At 43.0% G+C, this 12,339-nt stretch overlaps 1 protein-coding gene across 1 annotated transcript in view; it reads left to right on the top strand.

Moving 5' to 3' along the window:
- The window catches only part of ABCB7 (ATP binding cassette subfamily B member 7), a 34,251-nt gene extending 26,409 nt beyond the window's left edge, over positions 1 to 7,842 (top strand). The window contains exons 14-15 of the mRNA XM_005428725.3: positions 705 to 812; positions 3,356 to 7,842. Of these exons, the coding sequence (XP_005428782.1) occupies positions 705 to 812; positions 3,356 to 3,574 (327 nt within the window). The 3' untranslated portion in view covers positions 3,575 to 7,842. The remainder of the gene's footprint in view (positions 1 to 704; positions 813 to 3,355) is intronic.
- Positions 7,843 to 12,339: the final 4,497 nt, after the last annotated feature.

The raw sequence follows: 12,339 nt of genomic DNA, 5'->3' as shown, positions 1-12,339 counted from the left end.
AAAGCAGAAAGTTTCAGAGTAGAAATCACTTGGAAGACAGCAAATGAAAATGAGGCTTTTCCACAAGAGTATGCCTGGAAATGGAAATCTTTTCTGACAAAAATTTTCAGAGAAATAAAGTGGACACTTCACTTCTGGTAGTGAGGGCACAAATTCCCCGTCAGTGCTCCTTGCAGAGGGATGTGGTTTGGAAGGTGACATAGAGCTCACATAGGAAACACTGGATGGATAGATAGATAATTCCCAGAATTGCTCTGCCCTTGTTCCACATTAGCATAATACTGAGAGGGATTTTTTTCTTTAACAATCATGGGAAAGCATTAATATTACAACCACGAGGAGTTCTTATTTTCAGATGCTTTTACTGCTGTTTGCTGCTTGTGTAGCATGGCTCCGTGGGGAAGTTTTTTCCTGAAATGAAGTGACACTTCTCTTCCTGTGTCCCTGGGGATAGCTGTGTTTTTCTGTGAATACAAGCTTTTTTTTCAGTTTGAGGCTTTAGCAAAACCACAGATATTTCATGTTTGGGACTCTTCTGTTTCTCCTGTACGTACTCATGGCCGTTTGTTATTGGGAAGCTGTAGCAGTACCAGATATGATTTTCAAAACTTATTTACAGTAATTTGCATATTTCCAGCAGCATTTTATCTCTCCTCATCTCACTCAGGAGTGTGTAAGAGTTTGTGTCTATTCCATTCTTGCAGAACATTCTCAAAGCCATGAGGGACATGGTGAAGCACCGGACGTCGATTTTCATTGCCCACAGGTTGTCCACGGTGGTGGATGCAGATGAGATCATCGTGCTGGATCAGGTGAGGGCTCCCCTGGTGCTGTGGGATATTCACATCATGTCAGGGTTTGGTTTAGGGACTCTGTGTGTCCAGTTTGAATTGTTACACTCCCACCAAGCTGCTAGAAGTTTTTTCTTTGGAAATGAACATGTTTGAAAATTCCATCCCAAGCTTGGCATGTGTGACTCTCTTGTATGTTGTTGTTTTTATGCCTTACTGTTGCATGTTTTTAATCTAATTTTTTGCATGCTTCTGTCATCTGAAATTTCCTAATGTGTTCCCCCAATTTATGCTTCGCTCTCATTGCTCAGTGTCTGTTTTTCACATACATCCATTTTTCCTCTCAGCGGAAGGAGAGAGGACAGCGTGTTCCGTTTCCATGCAGACAGAACTATTGCAGGATTGTTCAGCCTCATTATGTTAAAAATCTGAGCACCATTCTCTGTTGTACCTGTAGAAAAGTGTGATTGTTCCCTTTCTGTAGGCTTCTTTTGTAAGAAAAAACCAACATGTCTCAACATTTGATTCCCTAATATCAGTGTTCAGCTGTTACCTCATACTCACCCAAAGTCCATTTTTTCTCTATTATCCATATCTGGCAAGAGATTTAAAGTAAACAAATGTCCTTAAGATAACTTCATAATTATTCTTTTAACTGATAATGCTGAAAGTACAGTGCTCTGATCTGCTGATAATAGATGTTAAATTTATCTCTGCATTCATTTTTATCAGTTGCTATTTATAAGCTTGTGCTCATAGGTGTCTTTAGTGACTTAAAATACACATCTAAAAGCAAATAAATTATTCTTACACTACATTCAGTGATTTCAGGGACAATTAGAACCATATCTTTATGAAATAGTGACATTTGCTACACAAAACTCAGCTTTATATGAATCTCAGGATGAAGTAGTGGAATAAATCACTTGCAGTGCTCCATGGAGTTTTTATTTGGTTTTGATCTGCTTTGTTTTTTCAGCTTTTGCTGAAAAACCCTCTCCTAAGGTGTATCCTTCCTACAAGTGCACGTTAAAACATCTCACAAACATTTTGTAACGTGTCACAAGGCAATTGGCAGCTTTTTGTTTTCCATGCAATTTTTCACAGCTTCCTGAGAGCGTGTTTTGTGTTGTAGTGTAACTGTTAAATTAAAAATAAAAGCACAGCCTTGAACTGTGAGGGAGCCAGGGTGCTTCCTTTGCTGAAGGATGGAATTGTGGATGAGGGAGGCAGCACTGCCTTGTGCCTCTGCCATCCCAGCAGGATTGATGTGTTAGCAGCCAGGTAACTCAGGATCAGGAGCAGGGATGACACAGGGTGATTGTGCCTGGTTTTACTTAGCAATGGTAATCAGGGAATCACAATTCCAGCACCTTTGCTGAGGTAAAATCAGAATCATTCCTGGGTGAGTAAATGTTGGAATAATGATACAGATCCTGATGCTGTAGAGCTGAGCAGAGAAGTTCCATTTTTAGGATTGGTCAAGACTTACTAAAAAAAAAGCCAACATTCAAAACCTGCTCTCTACTCCAAATTAATCATTTAAAGAATTTAAGTAAATTCTGCAGTTCTGTTGATCAAGTGTATGTTTGTTCAGATTCCACTGGCACAACTACTAATAGAAGTGCCAAGACACAAATTCTTTCCCAGCTTGTCCATCAGCAGATGTCACAAGGAGGTAGATTTAATTGTAAATCAGAATTTAGAACTGATATCAAATCCATGTAGTTGTCTGTATAATGAGAAGGAAAAGTAGCTGGAGAATGAATTAATGTATCAGTTTAATTTGAAGTCAGTGAATGTGTCTCTCAAAGTAGAAAATTAGTTTGGTTTTTAAAGAGTGATGGTATTTCTCTGTAGGGTTGGAGTTCTCATGGGATTCTCCTCTCCAACTCTTCCTTTCCATGCTGATAGTCAATAAATCATCTCTGCTCCTGAGAACAGCCCAGAAAACTGAACAGCTCACACAATTTTCATGGTGGTGATTGCAGTGACACAAGCTACAGAGCACCCATAAAAGCAGTTTGCACTAATTGTTTTCAGGATTTGATCTTAGATGTGCTTTGCTTGTCTAATATAAACCCCTCTCTGTCTGCTCTTCTCTTTTAGCTTCCTCACCTGTGTTTGTTACTGAGCAAAGATAAATCTGTGTTTATTTTGGTACATTGATGTCACTTTGCAGGAGTAGTTGAACACCTTGCTCCTCCTATAGAGGTCCATATTTACTTTAGATTCCACATTTACTTTAGATAACTCCTCCAGTTTAGATAGGAAACTTTACTTTAGATAACTCCTCCAGTTTAGATAGGAAACTTTCCATGCTACTTTAGATTTTGTCCAGATGGACAAAAGGCACCCACAGTCTGAGAAGAGCACAGCTCCTTGTTTCAGCTGGCAGTGCCCACACAAGTGAGTGCACTGTGCAGTCCATCCTTCCTTGCTGTTTCAAGCTCTTCCTCATTTATAACTGCTCTAATCCATACTGTGAAACTGTGGTCCATAGGCTGGCCTGTTGCTAAAGATCTGGGAGTGTGGGTTCCTGACTTCCTGCCCTTGTTTTGCAGGGTAAAGTCGCAGAACGTGGCAGGCACGCAGAGCTCCTGGCAAACCCCAGCAATCTCTACTATGAGATGTGGCACACACAGAGCAGCAAAGTGCTCCACAGTCACAACCACCCAGACTGGGAGGAGAGACATAGCCACACGTCCAAAGAGGAGGAAAGGAAGAAGCTAGAAGAAGAAATTATCAACAGTGTGAAAGGCTGTGGGAACTGTTCGTGCTGAATAGGATCCTGGATCTTGTATAGCAGGTTAAAAATGCACAAGAATACAGTGAAATACAGCTCTTGTTTTTAAGTCAGCATTCAAAAACTTCTGGGTTTTGCAATTTTTGGATTTTACAGTTTCACAGAGGGACATAATTTCAACCAAAGGAGTTCTATTTTTGCATCTTTAGGAATCTCTAATATTCAGTGGCATCTGCAAGAGCTGAGCTTTTTCAAAAACTTTAAACTTCCCAACCAAGGGTGTAATTTATGGCAATTTTTAGGCATTGATAAATTCTCCTGGTAGTTGCCTGATGTGGATTATTAAATTGTAAACGGATTTGTCCCTGATTTACATTATTTCTCATCATTGATGGTTGATAAATGCGTCATGTTTTAATTGTAATTGGGCTAATTTGAACTCATTTGCTAGTGAGGAAGATGCCTTTTAAATTCTTCAGTGGTGTTCTGGTTTAAAAATCTTCCTTGTAGAGAGTAAGAACAGCCTCAACAAAACATTAGACTTCTAGTAGCAAACTAAATATTGGAATTACCCCTCTCACCTTCCAGAAGCACCTTTCATACTGCACTATCAGGAAATGGATTGGTATTATTCTAAAGGAAAACTAACAGCATTTTTAGGTGAAAAATGAACAATTCTAAGTTCAGGATTCTGTATCCTCACCATCTGCTGTAGTAGCCAAAGCAGAATGAAGTCGCTCTTTCTAGTTCAGTCATGGTCTTAGGGAGCAATTAAGATTCAATAAAGACTTCCATAAATTTCTATTATCTCATTAATGTATGAGAAAATGACCTGGATAATGCTGAAAGCATTGCTGTAATAATCTCCTCATTTCAACAGCCAAAACTTCTCCAGTGGATGGAAACCTCAGACTCTGGGGTCTGCAGGACGCTGGGGGTGTGTCAGGTTTGGGGGGGCTGCAGGGGTCACGTCTGGGAGAAGGTGCCAGAAGCTTCTCCTGTGTCCAGCAGAGCCAAGGCTGAGCACCTCACCAACAGGGCAATGCACTGCTGGGATCACAGATTGGGAAAGGAGGGAAAGCCTTGTAAGTGTAAGAGCAACTGCAGCCAGAGAGAGGAGCGGGAAATGGGAGAGGAGCAGCCCTGCAGACACAAGGGCAGGGAAGAAGGAGGGGCAAGAGGAGCTCCAGGCACTGGAGCCGAGATTCCCTGCAGCCCATGGGTGTCCACAGTGGAGCAGAAATGCACCTGCAGCCTGGGAAGGAGCCCTGCATGGAGCAGAGATGCACCAGGAGCCCTGCATGGAGCAGAGATGCACCTGCAGCCTGGGAAGGAGCCCTGCATGGAGCAGGGATGCACCTGCAGCCTAGAAAGGAGTCCATGCTGGAGCCAGGGGGATGTTCCCAGAGGAGGCTCTGGCCCTGGGGAAGCCCACACTGGATCAGGCTCCTGGCAGAAGCCATGGACAGAGGAGCTGGTGGTGCAGCAGATTTGCTGTGACCCCGTGGGGGGCCCATGCTGGAGCAACTTTTTCCTGAAGGACTGCACCCTGTGGCAAGAGGACACATGGAAAAAACACATAGAGGCAGGGGAACAGAATGAGGAGGAAGGAGCAGCAGGGACAACGTGATGAACTGACCACAGCCTCCACTGCCCATCCCCTGCACTGCTTGGAAGGAGGGGGGAATTCTGAAGTGAAGTTGAGCCTGGGAAGAAAGCAGGGATGGAAGGAAGGTGTTTTAAGATTTTATTTCATTTTCTCATTACCCAACTCACACTTCTAATTTGCAGTAAATGAAGTTAATTTCCCCAAGTGGAGTCTGTTTTGCCCATGACAGTAATTGTTGAGTGGTCTCTCCCTATCCCTGCCTTTCCCATGAGCCTTTTGTTGTGTTCTCTCCCTGCCCAGCTGTGTGGGCACCCAGCATCCAGCCAGGGTCATCCCACCACAACAGGGTTGTATTTTTAGGCCTTGTCTCTCCAGGGAAGTTCACCATCTCTTTAGCATGAGCTATCCTGGTGTAATTCTTCATGTTAAATTTAAGAATTAAAATCTTTCTCTTGGATGCTGAAAAACAACTTTGTTATTTCTGAGGAATTACACCAGTATAATTACATTGATATAATTACATTTGTAAATCAGATGCAAGATTTCTCAGTGTGGGCACTAGGGAAGGGTTGAATTTGGTGCTTCTGGAAATTTAATTGCAAATAGCGTTTATTTTTTTGTTATACCCCTCCCCTACAACTAAAAATAGGAACATAACTTAAAAGGAGTGAAACCTTTTCTAGCTACTTGTTTTCTCTCTCTTAAAATGATGGATGGAAAACCACGCTGGCATCAATCTCCAGTTAAAAATGATTCTAAAAGCACTTTAATTTTCATCCTTGGAGTGCAGAAGCAAAGTGAAGTCCAGTTAATGTAGTGGCAGTGCAGAATTCCAGCTTACAACCTTCCCTTTATTTTACTTAATTGTCTCCTGGTTGAGCTGCTGACAGCAGTGAGGGGACTGTAATGGTGCAGTTATCTCCCAGCTGCCAGAAATAGCAAAGGTTTATTGAAAATCTTATTTATGAGGAATCTCCCTTTCCTGCATTGTGACAAACCCCAAACTGTGGCTCTCCCCCTGCTCTGCAAGAGGTGATTTTTGGAATTAATCTGTCTGCTGTTCATGCAGCAGGTAACAGGCAAAAGCTGTAAAGAGTAATATTGCAATCCTAAGATTGTTTTCCTTTTGGCACAAAGATGAGAAATTACTCTGGTCTGAAATGTGGAGGGAAAGGGCTTTTCTCAGTGAAGAGGTTTCCATGTTCCTGGGCTTGGGCATCCCAGAAGGTCCCTACAGGGTGCACAGAATCAGGAATTGTCTGTGAAATGTCTGGAATCAAAACCCACTTTAATGCCAAGTCTGATTGTGTTTGTGAGGGACAATTTCAGATGAAAGCTGATGGATTTATCACTGGGGATGGACTTAGCAAGGACTGAGAGTCTTGGGCAGTACAGGTTTGGAATGAGGGTGGTTTTCAGGTGGTTAATGCCAGGAGTGATCAATAATTGTTTAAATCCATAGGGTTTGCAGGTCTGAGGCCATTACCTGTCTCTGCCATCCCTTTGGTGCCAGTGGATGTGCTGCAGCTCTGGCCAATTTCACATGGAATGGCAGGAGGGAACTCTGGACAATGGCAGTTCCTAAACCTGCTCATACACTAAAATGTGTATTCTGAAGAAGTGCACTGAGTTTCTGGAGATGATTGAAAACTTCCTCATGTCTTGGAATTGCTGGGTAAACTTTCTTGGCTTAGTGGTGGCTGTATTGGGGTGAATTGCTATGGAGAAGCTGCAGCACTACTGGCTGAGTCTCCTGTCTGCTGCAGAGTCAAACTTGTGCTCTTTTTATTTTTTTTTTCATTTAAATTTGAGGTTTTTATTCCTGTACTGTGACTCCAGAGTGTCACCACTGAAGCAGATGCTCAAAGCACTGAATGGGAGAGTGGTGGCTTTGGAGAGACTCAGTGACCCTTAGGACAGTCTGCCTGGCACCTCTCAGAAAAGCCTTACAATTCCCACAGAGACAGATTGGTCTGGGGGCTCTCTCCCAGCCTCAGTGGATCTTGGCAATTGTGCTCTGCTGCAAACTGAAACATCCCTTTTCTAAACAGCAGCTTTTCATATTCTGGACTCCTAGCTGGATGTTGTTCAAAATTCAAGTTATCTACTCCCATTATAAAATCTTTACCTGCAATTTTAGAGTAGAAAAAGACATTTATATTTTTTTGTCTCTTCACTTTCTGTTTTTAGAGGAAATGTGTTTGTAGAAAATGGACTTTAAAAATGGGCTGCTGCTTGCAGTGTGTAGTGATCTGCTAACTGTGAACTTAGAGAAATCAATCCTAATTTCCATGTAAAAACTTTTTAAGCTCAGGGTATCAAGTCACAACACACAAAGTTTGGGCTATTTTAACCTCCAAGTTAGGAAACTTAACGAGTTATTGGCAGAGAGGTTGTGCTTTTTCCAAGTGGATGTTCAAAGCTTATGCCTTGCAGATGATGCCTCAGGTTATCTCAGCTCTCTGTTCCATGGAGGTATAGTCACCTACATCTCTCAACACTGAGATTTTGTTCAAGCTTCTTTTCAGAATGGAAATGTAAAACTTACCTTGTACAGGAAGGTGACATGTTCCAGAACAACACAAAGCTCAGCTGAGATTGTGTAACCCTTCTGCTGGAAGACTCCTTACCCCACTCCTGTCCTTCATCTGTGTGTAGATAATTCTTACTAAATAAAGGATTTATCTTTGTGAATAGAAATGGCTGTCCTGTCACAACAGCTCTTTCAGCTTTGCAGCAATCCCCAGAGGAAACAGTCACTGCTGTGGAATGTGAGTCTTAATTCAGCAATTGTTTGTGGTGCTTGGTGGTGCCAGTGGAGCAGGTAACCAATACTGGGGTGTGGATTGGCATAAGGTGACTGAATTCCAGGGATCCATCAGGGTGAGTTCATGGATCACACCTGAATTCTGCCCCCACTCAGCTTTTGTGTGTGGAGCTGCAAAAGCAGGTGAGGAGCTCGTGTTGGCTGCATCCCCTGATGGGAATGAACGTGCTGGTGAGAAGCCTGACTGTGTCTTGCTTTTAAAACACTCTGTTTTTACAAATGTAACCTCTTAACGTGTGCTCACTCAAAGTAGAGCAGTTTTAAGAATCTGCTTGAACCCTTGACATGACAGTGTAATCACTGACTGGATTTCTAATTGCAGCTATAGCTCATTATCAAAGCAGAATGCAGGAAACATTTATTATTATATTATTATTAATTACTGCACTGCACTGTATTGATCTGAGCCACAACAGCCACTGTCCTGCTGTCACTGAGCTCTGTCAGCTTGTGCACAGGGTGTGGTGCAGGATGGATGGATGGATGGATGGATGGATGGCAGGCAGATCCTAGAGCAGCCTGGGGTGTTTCAGGTCTGACTGGATGAACTTTCAGCTGCTGTTTTTAAGTGTTCATTTGTTCTGCCTTCAAATCCTGTAATGGTACAGTGCAGGAGTGTTCCATAAATGTTATTGACATGAATGGAATGGCCACATCACAGATGGAAGGACAAGAGGTAAATTGTAGATTGATATATAATAATGTATAGAACAGATAGAATTCATCTACTTCTTGACTTTAGTGGATAAATCTGATGTCTTTATAAGAAAATCCTTGAATGGTTAGTTCTTGAAAACTATCTTTTAAATTCCTCCCAGGTGACTTTTGACCTTTCTGCAGATGTTGGGACTAAACTCAGGGAATAGCCTTACCCAGCCTGGAAAACCAGCAGAAACCTTGAGAGAAGACTTTTCCAGCGGCAGGTCTTCAGGCTGGGGTGTGGGATCTCCTCCAGGTGAGAAGTGTCAGTTGTACTAGATGGCACAGTGGATTTATTAGTTAAAAGAAAAAGAGCCAAATGCTTTACTGGTGTCTTTGGGCAGAATTTAAAACAGCATCCCCAAAGCTGAAAGAGTCATGTAACATCTCAGCTCCCCCACATTAATTTCCAGTTTCTAATGCCCTTTATAAAATTGTCACGTAAAGCATTTTAAGTCACACCAACATAAACTTGTAAAGCTCTCAGCCTTGTACTGGAGAGGGAAAAGGAGACAAGTTCTTCCCCTCTATTATGGCGAAGAATAAAGAGCCTGGAGCAGAGTAAATCAGGTGGTGGGGTGTCTTTGAGTGCCTTGTGCAAGTGTCAGCTGAAGATTTTACTGGCCTTGTACACACCAACGAATATTTAGAAAAGTGAGGTTGAACAGATGAAAAGTTTGCCTATTGCACTTGTCAGAGAAAATGGAATGTGAAGGTCAGTGTGTAGTTGGGAGGGAACCATTCAAGAACAGCAGTGGAGGAATTACGGAATGGGCTCTGAGCTTTTAAAACATGGAAATGCATCTTCATATGTTTGCTCACAGAGTTGTAAAAATCTTTATTTCTTCAGTGAATTGAAAATCTTCCTGGCTTTTGAAGAACACAGATAAAAGATTCAGCTTATTTACAATTAAAACCAGGGAATGTTCTCTGGGGAAAACAGTGTTTGCAGAATCTGTAAAAGGTGATGAGTGATAGCGCGTGTCGATGCCGCTACTTGCGATTGCAGGAACGTAGGATACTTGGCAGGATACAAGGGAGGGGGAAGAGCACAAGGCACAAGTATTTTAGGCTGGAGTTGTTCCTTCTGCCTTGTGGAAATTGCTTCACTTCAAAGCCCACACAAGGACTATGATGGTAACACACACACACAATGTTTCTGAAATCTACGGGGTAAAAATTAATGACCTCATGTTGTACAGTACAGAGACTTTTTTAAGAAAAACAATATTTTTTACAGTAGGTAAATGTCAGAGGAAGGGAAATGCAGAGTGCTGAGCTTGGGTTAGTGGAGAAGGAAGGTTTTCTCCATTCAATCCTTTCACTCCCAACAGTGAGTGCTAATCTGGGCCCTGCATGACGGTGGCCATGTGCAGGGGTCCCTTGGGCTTTGTGTGAGAGTTGATCTGTCCTCCTTAGACATGACCTTACCTTGTGCCTCATCTTCCTCCCTCTCCCCTTATTGGGGCTGTAATTCCCTAATTCTCCCTGAAACACTTCCTGTCTATAAACTGGAGGGAGCATTTGCAGCTTCAGTCTTAGGGCTGGGCTTTATCCCACATGTTCTGTGGAGAGGTGCTGCCTCCAGAGGTGCCCTCAGTGGAATGGGGCACTGTGAAGGCTCCTGTGCTGCCTTTGGACATCTGCAGGCACAGCCTTGCAGGGAGAGGTTTGTTCAGTGAAATGCTGCTTGGGGAGCTGTGTCACAGCCTCTGCAAATTCCAGTTTGGCCTTCAGGTCACCTGAACCAGCAGCCTCTCCAACAGCCTGCCCCAGGTGGTTCCTGCCTGTTGGGCTCAGGTGGTACTGGGCTTCTCCAGGTGTCTCATTTTCAGCAGCATGTCTGGGTGAGGTAGCTGTGCTTCCAGAATGCTCAGGGAGCTTTGCAGACAGCAGCCTGTGCACATGATTGCCAGAGCGTGGAAAGATCCATTTGAATGCCACATCCACTAAAACTCAGTGTTTACAAGAACCCTGCTTAGTGCTGCTGCAGAGAACAAACCTGGCTGCTGAAGGTGTGTTTGGGTGCTGTGCTGCTGCCATATGTGGAGCAATTGCATTCAGTCTTCTGCTTTCTTATCAGTCCCTGGAATTTTTGATGTTAGGAATCTCCAGCTAACCACAGAAACCTTCTGTCACCAAATGTAGAACTCCATGGCTAAAATGTTACCTCCTGAAGAGCAGCATGAGCAAGATTTAGCCCATTAGGTGGGATTTTTAATAGTTGCTGTTGCCTGAGCTATGCTCCCAGCAAAACTGGTAGTTGGAACTTTGAACAGTTAATGAATTCTCAAATCAAAATATGTTGTACCAAAAAGTGGCTGAAAGTTGCTTAAATATTCCTGAGACTTTGTGCAACTTCTCTCTTAGGTTTGTACATGAATTACTTTAATTCTGCCAGATTTAGCTGAATATGTCCATGATGCAATGGCATCGAAGCTGGGAAGAATTTATTGGCACAACAGCCGTGTGTCCAGCATGTGCTGGTCTGGGGTGTTTCCAACACTTTGTATCTTCCCTCAGGAGGTGTGTGTGTGATTCACAGGTGAGTAATGATCTCAACTCCCAGTTCATACAGGAAATGCCACACCATCGAGCCCTGGTATGTATAAATGTACTGAGTATATCCAGTGAGAAGGGAACAACAGAAGCTGGGCTGCAGCCCTGCAATTATTTCCTGATGGAAATGGTCCAGGAATCATTGACAGCAGGTCAAATGCAAATAACACTCATGAAAACAAAGGGGAGCCATAAAAAAAAACTTTTTAGTGGATGATCAGCTCTGGAAGCTGAAAAAAAAGTGGGTTTTGTTGATTATTTTGTGGGATTTGTTTAATATAATTGAAGGCCCTAAACTTTCTAACTACTATGTAGCCTGCTGGGAAACAGTCAAGTTCCAGTAAATAAATGCCCATGTGATTCCAGTAGGTATCTAGAAAAGCAAATCCTCCAAAGGGCTGTTTTCAGACTTGATAGCAGAGTCCCTGTGGAAATTCCTTCAGTGGATATAAGCTCACATCTAATGGCAGTCTCTGATTTAGGCCAAAGCTGCTTTAGTGACACTCGAGCTGTCCTATGGAGATCCCGCTCTAGCTGAAAACCACACAGACTTTCACAGCCCATAAATCCCATGGAATACATCTCTTAAGTACTTTACTCAAAGGAATGTTAAGCTCTTTTACTAAATCTGCAAATTACAGCTCTGTGACAACTCTTGAGTTTACAGTCTGACAGCTCACGTCATCAGTCGGAGCGGGATGAGCGCAGTCAGAGGCGGCATTGCTTGCTGCTGACTTGCAGGGATCTGGTAATAACAATCCACTGGAAAATGTTGGAAAGCTGTGACAGCCTGGGAACGGTTTGTGACATCTGTTAAACACACTTGTTTTTATCCCCACTGACTGCAGCAAGATCCAGTGATATTTCATGGAGAAGGAATGGTTGTGTCCCAAAGCGGTTCCCTCGAGGACCCACGCCACCATGCAGGTGAATTTCTATACAAATGACCACATCCCAGTACTTGAGCCAGATTAAAAGGAAGTTTCTGGACAGATTGTTCCTCCCTGACTGCAGGAGGTAATGAAGTGAAAACAATGACCAATGAACTCTGCAGGAGCAGGAGGTGGAGGAGGCTGGTGAAGCCGTGGCTGCTGAGTGCTCTGGGGTG

Source organism: Geospiza fortis, unplaced genomic scaffold (assembly GCF_000277835.1).
Source record: "Geospiza fortis unplaced genomic scaffold, GeoFor_1.0 scaffold117, whole genome shotgun sequence".
Taxonomy (NCBI): domain Eukaryota; kingdom Metazoa; phylum Chordata; class Aves; order Passeriformes; family Thraupidae; genus Geospiza; species Geospiza fortis.
Note: the sequence above shows the minus strand (reverse complement) of the source record. Positions and strands in the feature narration are given on the sequence as shown.